The sequence below is a fragment of the Bidens hawaiensis genome, unplaced genomic scaffold (assembly GCF_021521415.1).
Source record: "Bidens hawaiensis isolate Kalapana, Puna unplaced genomic scaffold, B.hawaiensis_p1.1 tig00019449_1, whole genome shotgun sequence".
NCBI classification, from domain to species: domain Eukaryota; kingdom Viridiplantae; phylum Streptophyta; class Magnoliopsida; order Asterales; family Asteraceae; genus Bidens; species Bidens hawaiensis.
The window spans coordinates 400,110-414,667 of record NW_027492957.1 but is presented as its reverse complement, the minus strand read 5'-3'; the positions used below and the strand labels follow the sequence as shown (position 1 = coordinate 414,667).

The 14,558-nt window shown below is 35.7% G+C and overlaps 1 protein-coding gene and 1 pseudogene across 1 annotated transcript; one reads left to right on the top strand and one right to left on the bottom strand.

Moving 5' to 3' along the window:
* Positions 1-363: 363 nt before the first annotated feature.
* LOC143558413 (protein NODULATION SIGNALING PATHWAY 2-like) lies at positions 364-1,554 on the top strand. Its single transcript, XM_077047253.1, has one exon. The coding sequence runs from the start codon at positions 364-366 to the stop codon at positions 1,552-1,554; it is 1,191 nt and encodes a 396-aa protein (XP_076903368.1).
* A 5,090-nt stretch (positions 1,555-6,644) lies between these two features.
* On the bottom strand, positions 6,645-8,531 carry LOC143558409 (putative receptor-like protein kinase At1g11050 pseudogene; annotated as a pseudogene).
* Between the last annotated feature and the right edge of the window lie 6,027 nt (positions 8,532-14,558).

Genomic DNA, 14,558 nt, shown 5'->3' with positions numbered 1-14,558 from the left:
TATAGTACAAAAGATCTTCCAGAAGCATACGGACTGGCTCATTTGGGCGGGAGTATTCCCGCCTTGCTCATTCCTTCAGGTGACACTGAATTATTTGAGAGTTATTGCCTTGTGCGTGTAGCCTTGCTATTAGTGCGGGTAGCCTTCCCTGATGGCTTGTATCCGCAGCTGCGGGGACAGGCGGGGTACTTCACCATTGGGAGGCTTTCCCTGCGGGAACAGCTGGCGTACTGCGCGTAAGGTCTTCATCTCTGAGCATGGTGGGTCCTGCGGAACCAGTTGGTCCTTGCGCAGACGTCCCTCTTCAAGGTGAGTCTTGCGGGTCCAACTGGGCTCTGCTGGGACCTACCTCTTCATGAAGAAATGGATATTTCATCAGATATTTCCTTGGAGAACAAAGGTGTATGTGGCAGCCCATTTGTAACATCTGTTGATAGCCCTGTCACAATACTACTGGAGGATCTAGAAGTTGAGGGCCAAACCGGTCTTTGTAATCTACTTAAAGCTTATGAAGAAGCCATGGAGATGGGAAATGAAGAACTAGCGAAGGTGATCATGCGATGTATAAATGAGAAAGCTAGTCCACTTGGTGGAACCATGGAGCGTGTCGCTTTTTACTGGTTTCAATCAGGAAATCAAGTTGATTACATAAAACAGGAGTCAATGAAGAATTTCCAGCAAGCATTCAAAACATTCTACGCATGTTTCCCTTATGGGAGATTTGCTCATTTTGCAGCCAACTCAGCTATACTTGAAGCCATTATGAGTGACTCCAGGAAGGTACACATCTTAGATTTTGATATTGGTGAAGGGGTTCAGTGGCCTTCAATGTTAGAGGCTATTGGAAAACTAAAAGGAGAAATGAAGTTAACATCCATTAGAACAAACACACAAAGTTACAGTTTTGAGGAGACAAAAAACCGGCTTCTTGATTATGCAAACGGTTGTGGATTGAAGTTGGAGGTTCTAAATATCAGTATTGAAGAACTTGTTTGGAAGATTGAACGATCGTGTGAGCATGAATTCCTAGCCTTTAATTGTATGGTTGGACTACCACACATGGGACGACAAGAAATAGCTAGAGGTGAGGTGATGCAGTTTGTAAGGGATGCTAAGAAATTATTATTAACAAACAAAGGCATTATAACTTTCGGTGATGGAGAAGATTTCTTAAGAACGAATGTTTGTCGTAGGTTTGGTTCATTTTTTGATGACTACATAACGCACTATCATGCCCTTTGTGAGTCAATGGAAAGAAGCTTCCCAGAGACCCTTACAGAAGCAAGATTAGCCATGGAGTCACTTTTTGTGGGGCCAAATGTTTCATCATTGTGTTGGTATCAAAATTGGAAGAATAAAAGGAGAGAGTATGTATTCATAGAAGATATTGGACTAATGGGTTGGAGGCTTAGCAGAGAGAGCTTAATGGAAGCTAAAGATATGGTGAAGGAAAGAGAGAGTTCTTACAACATTAGGGTTGAAGGCCAAAATAACAATGAAATGGTCCTAGAATGGAAAGGTACTCCATTAGTGAGAGTTTCTGCTTGGAGATAGAAAAAAGATGAAGTAACTTGAATGATTTCTTGTGGATAATTTAGCCAATTGTTTCTAAAGTTTACTGAACATAAAATATACATGTCATATGGTAAAAGACTTCCCTATCATTGAAAATTTGGTTCGTAACAAAACCTTAACTAATCTAATGAGCATGTGTGCTTTTCTAATAAACCCTAATTAATATGATAATACCATCTAGTACACCCTTGCAGTAGGAGCGAGAGAAAACTAGAAGCTCAAATTAGGAAAGCAAAAATAAAAATATAAAACAATAACGATAAGATAAATATTCTTAATTATATCGACTCTGAAATCCAAACTTCTGTCAACAAATCCATATTTTACTTGATTTTACCATCTCTCTGTTCCTGAGAGTATTAAAAAAAGCTACACAACACACCCAAAAGGGTAGGGTATTCAATATCTTAAATGATTTAGAAAATCGAACTTTATATTTGAATTATAAATAACTAATTACATCGAAACAGAAGGCAAGTGGGCAACAAGTTGCGCTGTTGCCCCCTTTTGAATTGCAAAGCCCAATCTTTTAAAAACTACATTTGCGGATCTTGGAGTCATAACATTACTATGCATGACCCGTTGAACACGAGTAAGTAATTCCACAGCTTCAGGCGTGAGGAAACCAAAAGTGTCAAAAGTAAAAGGGATAAACACATGTTGGTTGTCAAGACACGCCTTCTCATGTTTGGTCAACTTGCCTGAAGCAGCTTTCAAAGCAGCTTGAGCGGATGTGAAACCACTACTCCCTAAGCCCACCAGAGAGGAAACCTCTGTTAAATCCACACAAGCATGTTTTCCTTCTATCCATCCAAACACCAAATGTCAGTCGGTCGAAGAGATGATCTTCCCTCCGACGGGTCTGTCAGGAAATTCACAGGTGCTTCTTTCTTAACAGAAATTCCGGCCCGCCTGAATATGTCAAAGAGCATATCCCTAACCAGATCGTGTCGGTACTTGAACCCCGGGAGCTCTTTACAATGCACCGCGTGCTTCCCATATGAGTCTAAACACGCCTTACGACAAGCAGGACATTCAATAATAGCTTTTTGTAGACACTCAATAATGGCTTTTTGTCTACTTGTCATGTCAAAGTGTGACTCCATATCGTGAACAATTTTACTAAAAAGAGCACTCGCCAATGCATGTTTGGCTTTAGAGGAGGCAGTCTCTTTGTTAATAAAACTGCTAAAATTGACGTTTTGAATCATATCACGAAGACAAGCCAAGTCACAAAAATAATCAGAATCCATCCCACACATACCACTGTCTCGCAAAATGTGATCCTGAAGCACCCACGATTGGGCTCTCGATGCCACAAACACATAGGAGGAAGCCTCTACTGCCGAATACAACCCCAAACCCCCATTCTTAATGGGTAAAGAAGCAAGTCGTCATTAGAGGTCTCCAAAGAAAAGACCTCCACAAACTACAATTTCAAATACCATAAAAAACCAACATACTTTATCTTCGTAATATGATTTCAAACATACTTTCTGTTTTATCTCATAAAAGTTCCTTAACAATTTTTTGCACATTAAAGTCCCTACACATGCTAAACTTGAACACAAATATAGCATAAGTTACGAAAAAGTATTTTTTTTTGGCTTATGTTGGCATGTAGCATACATGTAATATTATATTCTAGCATGGACAATGTATGTGTCAAAAATTGATATGTACGCAAATTTTGTTGATATTTTTTTATTGGATTAGTTTCATATATACCTTTATAGATATATACCCAACTAAAACTTATAATTCATATAACCCAAATTTATACTCTCTCTAGTCAATCTAGTACTAAATTCATATTTATAAGAAGATATTAGTTTAAATCATGAACAACTAGCTAGTTACAATTCTTATATGATTTGGGACTTTTAGAACTTTGTTGATGATGTTATGTTTAAACGTAGGTCTTTTATGAGCCAGAATCCTTTAACTTCTTGAATTAATTTACTTTTTAGTTCAGTTCTTACTGTAGCACCCAACAATATGATTTTGTTATTTTACTTACTGAATTAGTTAATCTTGAATTCACTAACATAGCGTTAGCACTAGATTTAGGTCCTGCGATAAATCCAAAATTCAAACATTTTGTTTAGCAATAAGATAAACCACTCGTCTCGGGTATATATAATGTTTTAACTACGTTGTAAGGACGTATATGTGCCACTTAAGGAGAAGAAAATACAAGCAAAAAATAAGTTATGTCATATTTGTGTTCAAATTTAACATGTGTAATGACTTCAACATGCAAAAAATTGATTAGTTACAATATTTGTATAACCAAATTTTATAGTTTGATTTTTGCCCATGAGAAAACAATGATTAGTTACAATATTTGTATAACCAAATTTTATTGTTTGATTATAGCTGTGTATTTTATAAATGTTAGAAAAACATTTATTATATTTTTTGTAATAATGCAGTGGGTGCCTCATCATCTTCTTTATAGATTAATATATCAGTTAAACTTAACTGGAATTGTTAACACAACACAGGCTTAAATTGGCAAATGTCACTACAAGAAACTATAACTCTCCTGACGACACCTACTGTCGTCGGTATTGTTAACCCTATCAAGACGATATGTTGTCAGGATAGAAAATCTCAACTTTGTTACCTGCTCCATCCACGCGTCAATCTTTAATACGCCACCAGAATTTTGACTCAACCAAACTTTTGACTCATTGTTTATCCAGACGACGTTGTTATAGTGTGTTGAGAACTGATCACTTTTCCGTATAATCAAAATAACCAAACTGTTGATCACTTTTCCATGTAATCAAATAACCGAACTGTTTATAATCGAAATTAATTTGTGAAGGTTGAATTTAAAAACTGAAGTGCTAGCCACATATTTTTTTAACACATAACTAAACCGATTCATGTTGACTTACATACATCATATACAAAAAGATTATTTTATACAGTAAAACTGTTATAAATTAATACTCAGAAAACCAATAATCCCGATAAAATTAATTATTTGTTCGGTCCCAAATGTAGGACTAGTGCAAAATTGAACATCAATTGATAAAATAATAAGATAATAACTTTTTTTGAAATCCTAATGTATATTGATCCCAACGAAATTATAAAATAATAATTACTAAAAGATTCTAAATTCTAAGATTATCTAGTAAAAATTGAATTTATATTCACTTGTTTTTTTTGTTGAACTTCAAATTTATATTGAGTTCATCTTTAAATCTCCTTATTATACTTAAGAGTTGGGGCATTTTCTTCTCATATTGCATTAAAAAGTTGTGAAGCCTTGTGGTCGCTTGCAATGCTTCTTTCCGAGTGACCGGTTCCAAAGCCATTGAATCATCCTCAATTTCTAACCATGTTTAATGTTCATAGAGAAGAAATATGCCTTGAAACTTGTTTTTGTAACTTATTTTTTGGTATCATGAACTAACTTTTTACTTATTAAAAAACAATGAACTTGACAAATTCAATTAATTTGTGAATGTACGTTGTAGTTGGAGATTTAAACGTTATACGTAAAACCTCTAATATATATATATATATATATATATATATATATATATATATATAGGGTAAGGATCCTAAGAGAGCTATTGGCAAATTGAGAACTTTGAGAACCATTTTGGACCACTAAAAAACCCTTTAAAAAATATTAAAAAAATTAACAAACAAAACCGAAAATTTTAAAAAAGTAAAAAAACCAAAATTCTTATATTTCATTCCGGTTTCATTAAAAAAAATAAAAAAAAAACCGAATTTATTTTTCTTTTTAATTCGTATTATATGTATGTATACTTTCATTTAATCTCTAGTTACGTAATATACACATATGTACATTATCATTTACATTAAATTATACATATGTGTATAGGAAAAAACATGTGTGTACATATATGTATAATAAAAAAAACCGATTTTTTTTCTTTTTAATTCGTATTATACCTATACACATATGTATACTTTCATTTAATCTCTAGTTATGTAATGTACACATATGTACATTATCATTTACCTTAAATTATACATATGTGTATAGGAAAAAAACATGTGTGTACATATATGTACATATTATACATATATGTATATGTATAATTTAGCTAAATCGAGAATTTTTTTTTTACGTTTTTTTTAGAAACCGAGATGATAAATAAGAACTTTAGTTTTTTTAATTTTTTTATTTTTATGTTTTTTTGTTTTATGATTTTTTTTACTTTTGGGTTTTTTTTGGTCCAAAATGGTTCTCATAGTTCTCAATTCACAAAAAGTTTTCATATGATCCTGATCCTATATATATATATATATATGTATGTTTATTGATATATATATTAATATCTTGCTAAGTTAATTAAATAACATGATTTCAACATTATTAATTTATAAAAATATTACTGTAACTCCAAACTTTGCATAAAAAAATATAATTAACAAATACAAATCATTAATTGCTACCATGGATAACCACATCCATGTATAGTAGCAAAAGAACAAAATTTCAATCAATCTTGCTAGTTTGGTCCCACCAAATGATTAAACTCCAAAATAAAAACAAAATTTGCATGGAAAAATTTCAATTTTTATAATTATTGATTTAGAGCTAGGCTTGAGTTTGACTCGTTTTGATATATGAGAGCTCGAACTTAACTCATTTCAAGCCTTTTTTCTAAGTTCGAGCTCGACTTGTGACTCTTTGTTTAAGTCCATGTTGTTTGGTACCTTAAACAAGCGAAGTCAGCTTAGCTCGGCCGTGAAATGTGAAAATAATACATAGAGGTACAAAAGAGTTAAAACTTAAAAACTTAAATGTACACAAGACTTGTTAAAGCTCGATGAGCCTAAACAATCTTTCCATACAAGGCTTGAGCTCAATAACAAAACGAGCTTTATTTGAGGCACGACTTGGCTCCTTTCGAGCTTTTTATCAATTTGATTCAAGTAGCTCGCAAGCGTCAACTTGTTTGTGTCCCTAATCATCATCATCTTCATCTACATGCTTCTAAATTTCCTTAATTTAAACTCCATAATTAGACACAAATCACAAGATTCTAACTTATGAACATTTCTTGACCAACCTATCTAAGCATATCATTGGCTTGCAATTGTAGCCCACTCAACAATGGTGAAATGCTGAAGTTACTACCATCTCCTGTGATTGTAGGGTGCCCTAAAGGTGTTGGTCTATTAGGAATTGCAGGCACTTCAACATCACCTTCTAACATCTTCAATGCATCCATGATGGTAGGCCTTAAAACCACCATAACATGAGCACACAAAATCCCCACAAGCACAAACCTTTCCATTATTCCTTTAGGGTTCGTAGCCTCGTTACTTGCACCATTTCCTAATAACCAAGGATCCAACACTTGCCCTGCGTTACCATCCTTTACAAGCGACCACGCCCAGTCGGTTATCAAAAACTGGCGAGGCGAATTCGTGCAAGATAAGTCAAGAGCTTTTCTCCCACACATAATCTCTAAAATCACAACTCCAAAACTATAAACATCACTTTTTTCAGTCAGCTGGCCGTATAACGCATATTCAGGGGCTAGATACCCGTGTGTCCCAGCTACCCTGGTGGTAAGATGAGATTGACCATCTCTGCTTTGCTTTGCTAACCCGAAATCCGCCACACGAGCTCTCATGTTCACATCTAGAAGTATATTAGTCGCTTTAATATCTCTATGAAATATAGCCGGTTTTACACCATAGTGAAGGTAAGCTAAACCCTTTGCTACATCTAATATTATGTTCTTTCTTTGAGGCCATGTTAACGGCGGTTTTCGACTCATCAACGGAAACAAATGATCATCAAGATTCCCATTTGGCATGTAATCATAAACAAGGTATCTTTGATCTTCTCTTCTCTCATAATTATCATCATCTTCACCATGAATACAACACCCTATAAGTGTAACAAGATTCCTATGCCTCAAATTACTAATAATCTCAACTTCATTACAAAACTCATCATTACCTTCAAACTCTGATTCGATAATCTTCTTAACCGCAACCACTGACCCGTCAGCCAACACACCCTTGTAAACGACCCCAAATCCGCCTCTCCCGATAAAATTCTTCTGCGAGAAGTTATTGGTCGCCTTTTCAAGATTCTCAAATTTGAACCATATAGAACCCGTATTTGGCCGCCTCCTAACCCGACCCGACCCGAATTCCTTGACACCCGATTCGTCAATCTTCCCTCTTTCCCCCCTCCTAATTCTGCCCCACCAAAAGTATAAAACCACAAAACAAGAAATCACTATGACACCAACAAGCCCTCCTATCAATCCAAATACCAATTTCGAACGATGACTAGTTTTATCGGATTCGGGCAAAATATTAATCCCGAACTGACATGAAATAGCCCCATCGCTATCGGGCCCAAACCGATTCACAATACCGGCAGCGTAAAGAACAACAAAGTAAAAACAACTATTCGAATGCGACGAGTTCCCGTCTATGGTAATCAACTCCCGGTGCACTTTCAATCCAGCATCAAGACAATTAGCACAAGCAGTAAGATCAGTGAGATCACCACCACACGACGAATCAAGCAGCATGTTTTTCCCGAGTGTTTTACGCCAATCGTCAACGGTCCGGATTGCAGCACACGTGTTTAATGAAGCAACAAACTGGTTTGGGTTAAAACAGAAGGTGGTGAGATTGTTGGGGAGTGAAAGTGAGTTGAGTTTGGTTTGGAAGTCCGAGAGACAGGCTAAGGATGTTGTGAGGTTTGGGAGGTTGAAGTTTGAGGTTGTTTTGAGGTGGTGTGCTAGGCTAATGCCGAAGACACTGAGCAACGTTTGGCAGCAGGCGGTGGAGTTGGTGACGAGGCGGCAGTCGGTGTTGGGCCATGGGATTTGGAGGACGTAGTCGTAATTCATCGGGCAATGAGAGAGAGTTGGAGAAGGATATGAGAATATTATTGTGAAGATGGCGATGGCTATGAAAAGATTCATAGTTGGGTGTTTTGGAGTTGAGGATTATGGAACATAGAATCTAAAAACTGAAGAGTAGTACGAGTTGATGATTGGGGGAATAAATGTGGTGATGTTCTGTTCCCTATACGATGGATGACCAGTCAAAGGTTAAGAGTTAACGTGGACTAACGAAAACAAGATTAGTGGTTCTGCTTCTGAAGCCAGTCTTCTACGCTAAATAACTCACAAACGACAACTTAATATTCTTTTTTTTTTTTTTAAACGACTAATTTCGATCACTCACAGACCGCTGGAGTATCATCGTGCCATCAGTGGTACCACGCGATCATATCCACCACCAAGCCACCAATTAAGGAGGAAACTTAATGTTTGAGAAAAACCCTCTCTTGTGAGATTCGAACCTTATGATTACTAAGTCTCATCCCACCACCAAAATACCATTGAACTAGAAGTCCTTTGGTACAACTTAATATTCAATGAGGATCATCAAAACTATTTGAGATGTGTGATCATCATTCTCAAATTATTAGAATGCATTCAATTCGTGTTTTGATGCAATGGCACGGGGTATTGATTTAAGACTTAAATATTATGGTTTTAAAGTTAATATTATGGTTTTAAAGTTGAAACATGATTTAAAGGGATCTTCTAGTCCAACGTCAAATCACTAGTTAGAAGGAAAAAAACTATTATTTATTTAACGCTTTAACCCTGACTCTTTCTGATGAGTGAGTAAAAGAATGTGTTTTTAATGTCTAATTAGGATATAGCATGTGTGATATACGTGTCATTAAAAAAAACAACAAAAAAGTTAAATTAAATAATATGTATAATAACATACCTTATGGAATTCATAAGATATAAATAATTTTCTAAAATACATAGAATACTAAGAATAAACTTTTTTTGTATTAGAAAATAAAAATGGAAGGTTTAGAATCTTTAACAATTAAGAAAAAGAGAAGGTTACCATCAATTCATTTTTGTTGAGTTGGTAAACCACAAACATTTTAAAAGCAAGGTGATGAGTTCGATTCTCACCAACAACATATTTTTCATTTTATCATTCATAAAGTGGAAATTGTAAAAATAAAAACTTGTACACTTGACAGTCTATATGGAGGTCTAGTTGAATGACAAATAGAAGGATTATGTTGCTTTAATATATAGGTAGATGTAACATCCTAGAAAAATCCATATTTATTTTGGACTAAAAATATCAACTTTGAAAGTTGGAGGATTAAAATAACCTCAAAATCAAGTAATGGGAAAACTGAGATAAGAAAATATTAAGCATCTTATGTTTAAGGAAGTAGGAAAATCCATCCCACATAGATAGATGGAAGAAAAAGGGAAGCATTCCATGGGTATAAATAAGGAATGAAATTTTCATCCCACATGGAAACAAACAAAAAAATGGAAGCTCTTTATAAGGAAGTAAGTTTCCATAAAAATATTTTAATGTGGCTAACCAATCTCCATAGTCCTAGTGGAGGGTGCGAACCACCCGACGCGCACGGACACGGACTCAGGCGATGGGCGTAATGTGGCGTTTTGATGGCGCACTTTGCACTTCGCACGCTCGCATCGCCACGAGCCGCTTTAGTATTTTAGGAATTGGAAGTATGATCAAGAAGTGACAAGTTATCAAAGACGAGGGACCAAAAGTTGAAAATCAGATTTCAGGACCCATCGCGCTACGCGATGAGCCCAGAAAGATCACCATCGCGCTACGCGATGGGGTTGCATGAGTCACCAGACACGTGTCGCAACGGGGTACACGTGGCAGACGCTAGGGCTGAGTCAGCATGCCACGCGTCACTTGTCTGACATCGCGCTACGCGATGAACTAAGCAAAGGGGTCATCGTGCTACGCGATGGCTCCCAGAATCAGCTATAAAAGGGAGGGATTCGGCATTTCATTCACACATCAAACCACACACTTTTACACACATTTAGTCTCGAGAAGCGTGCCGACCTCGTAATATGTTCCAAGCTCCGAAGTCCCGACGATTTGAGCCTCGATACGCGATAGAAGTAGAAGCGTTGCTCGTACAAGCTTAGGTATATAAACTTCAAATACTCGCATAAGGTAGGGGTTCTGCCTAAATATTATTTTATTATTATATTATATGGCTTAGATCATAGTCAGGAGTATAGCCCAAAACCTTGATCATGATTATGTTTATAATAGCTTATACATGCAAAGGTTATAGTTAAAATAATGTTTCTTCATGATTAAGAAACATAAGCTTTTACAAACAAACAGATATAGTAGTTTCTTCACAACTAAGAAATGTAAGATTTTACATACCAGGGTTATAGTCAATTCAATGTTTCTTCTTGACGAAGAAACCTATCAATTGATGTTTCTTCATGAAGAAGAAACTCAACACATGATTTGTAAACAAATGAAAAGATTATGAGTCTAAATATTTTATTCAAACAAATGATCAGTCAAGGTTTAAAGCTATCAAAACCAGACTAAAGGTCTGTATCTGGATCAAGAGACGATCTGAGTACTTACATAAACTTATGTTATTACATAGATCAATCATTCATTCACAAGGGTCTTCAAACAAGATCACCACATCATTCAGAAAAGACAATCACAATCACAGGTGAATACGTTAAACCTTTTACAGTCAGATAAACGGGTTGTTTATCTTAAACAGTCAGTCAAATATGAGATTACGTGATCTCTACATTTTAAAGGATTACGTGATCCCTAAGTCACAAGGTAGAAAATAAAAGCAACTCAGACCGAGTACACATGTGTCTGGATCCAAACATATATGTTAACCTATCAATCAAGGCTACGTGGCCGTAGGCTAACAAACATAACGAAAGTTCTCCAATGAGCATCAGTTATTGGAGAACCATAATTGTGGGTGTATGGCAGTGGCACAAGTTCCCAGAAATAAGAGACGTTTCTGCTGAGTTTGTTCCAAAACTATCTTGTCAGTCAAATGTTTTCAGAGTCAACAATTCACCAGCATATCGCTGACGTATATTTTTTCCCTCATTACAGGAAAGCAAGAATAGCACGGGTAGCAAGGTATTAGAGTCACTCTTGGAGATAGATGCTTGCAGATAGAGATGGCTCAGTTTTTAATAAAAAAAATATTGTAAATGAGAGTAAACAAAGGTTTGCATAACAAATACTTAAATATTTATATATTTATTATTCAAGAGGTTTTCAAAATAAAGTAATATTTTATTATAATCAAAGACTTCCGCTAATAACCTGCAACTCTGATATATTTTCAAAACAGGTACCAACTACGGATGTCACGCCTAGGCCCTAAGTCGAGGTGTGACAGTAGATATCGTGTCTTTTAGCTATTTATATATATCGAGCACGATTATTTTGAGATCTTTTGATTGCAGGCGTTCGGTGCTTAATGGAGCCAGGCCCGGCCTTGAAGGTGTGCGAGCCGCACCTTCGACCGAGGCACTTTTTTTACAGGGGCCAAAAAATTGTATGTGTGTGTGGGTGTGTGTGTGTGTGTATATATATATTATATGTATTTAAAAAAATAATTCTTATGTATTATAATTGAATTTTGATTCCTCTTAAAATTATCAAGCCCAAACAAATTTTTATTCTAAATCCATTGGTTAAAATTTAGGTTATTTTGCCCAAACCAAAATGGCAAAATCAATCATAAAAAAAATTAATAATCAATTAAAAAAATAAAAGAAAACGTCGATCAAAATCAAGGCTCTGGCAACGCTTCGTCATTCTTGTTCTCCCTTCCAAGTTCCAACTCTCCTTCTTTAGTTCCCTGTCAGAAGCCACCACCAACTCCAGCAGTCCACCACTGCCGGCACCACTGAACAGAACACCGACCACCGCCATACCAACTCAACAACTCATTAGGGTACGATTTTAAGTTTTACTATTTGATTATTTTATTTTATAGTTTTTCCGCTATTCGATCGAACGATTGGATATTAGGATAATATAAACCATGAATAGATTAGGTGATCAAACAATTTGTCATCAAGAATGCTAAAAGAGTTTCACGAATTATCGGTTAGCGATTAGCTATTATTGTATTTAATTTTATTACGATATTTTTGCTATTTTTATTCTTATAACGTTAATATCATTTAAAAAAAATTAGCTTATATACTTCGTTACTTATTAGGCCCTGCGGACATTTTTATTTCAGCTCGACTGATGTATCAAAATTCTCGGAGATGACCCTAAATGGAGCTAAACTGAGCTTAATAGAAGCTAGTGGGATGATACTTGAAAGTAAAAACAAAGATGAACGAGGCCAATAGTCAGTATATGGAGGAAAAAGAAAGAAGACCAGACATGCCGCAAGTTGCGCTGTCAGGGCCGCAATTTGTGGTCATGTCTGGTAAGAGAGGCCGCAAGTACCAACGTAGATCAGGCAGTTTTGGGATGTAACATCATACTTTTGATAATAATAAATAAAATAATTTTGTTTATTTAGTGGTGTGGTATTATTTAATTAGGTTAAAATAATAATAAGTTGAGTGTGGGCTTGGAAAATAAAAGATGGATTAAGGGATGGTGATGGTCATTAAGGTTCATGGGCTTAGGGGTATTTAAACACCCTTGAACCTCCATAAAACCCTAGAACCCTCATCTCCATCACCCTTGCCTCCATACACACTCAAAAACACACACAAATACTCTCATTCAAATCCGGACCTAAATTCGAGCTAAATGAGGGCAGATTTCGTGTTCAAACATCATCAAACAACCAGAAACACCTCTAGATCACGTGTTGATTCAGATCCGAACCAAACCGTTTTTAGTTAAAAGGTTAAGTATTTGAGGTCGGATCGCTATGAAACTTGGCAGGATAGTGAATCGTAACTTAGAGTGTAGGAAAAACATAAACTTGATATTAAACAAGGTTTGAGATGATTCGGGACGAACGAGTGACGTTTGGACCGTGTATAGAACAAGTAGATAAAGTTGTTAAGGCCGAAACTCGTTAAAAAAGGTTAAACGGGACTAGGAGGAATGAACGAAAACGATTATAGCTGAAAGGCCTTGAAACCATATTTAAATCTAATTTATAGGAATTCGATTTGATTTGAAATACTAGATTTTACTCGTTTTGAAATTCGATTCGATTCATTTTGGAATTCGATTCGTTTTGGGATTCTATTCAATTTGTTTTGGATTCGATTTGATTCGTTTGGGATTCGATTCGATTCGTTTGGAACTCAATTCGATTCATTTAAAAGTCAATTTCTAATGAATTTTTAATGAAGCCTTATTAATGAAAATAATTTTTTTCCAAGCTAGGGGCGCTGCCCCTTGGACCCTGCTAAGGGTTGTCGCCCCTAGGACCCGGCTGCCAGGGCGCTACCCCCAGACCCTCGTTCGTTAGAGGCTTCGCCAACCTAGAAATATGATTTGATTAGGAGTAGTGAAGTGATGCTTGTAATTTGTTACACAGTTATTCGTGCCCCAGCTGAAAAGAGGTGTGACCTTTAACCCCATGACAAATAGGATCCAGGTGAGTTTCTAGCCCCTTTCTCTGTTATGTTTTCGGGGTTGTGTGCATACTCCTATGTGTTTAGTTAATACACTTACCTTAAGTGGTAAGTGTACGCCATATGAATGTTTATAAATGATACTTGATTGATATAGAAAGAATTTAAGGGTATGTACGTAGATGTATATGAAAATATATAACTAAATTTATGTATGGTTGTATGGTTGTGTAGCATAGAATGTATGGTTTGTATGTTTGTATAGTTGAATGGTTAAAGGGTTGCAGACCCTAATAATATCTGCAAAGGATAAAGGGTTATAACTGCGAAGAATAAAGGGTTGCAGACCTAATAATATCTGCGATGGTTAAAGGGTTGCAGACCCTAATAATATCTGGGAAGGTTATAAGGCGAACAACTCTTTAAAACATAGAATGATTATGCTGTATTAAATAATGAAAGTAAGCTAAGGATATGAAGGTATGAAAGTTTGAAAGAATGAAAGTATAAAAGTATGAATGTATGCATATATGAAAGGGAGGTAAACAAGTTAAGTAT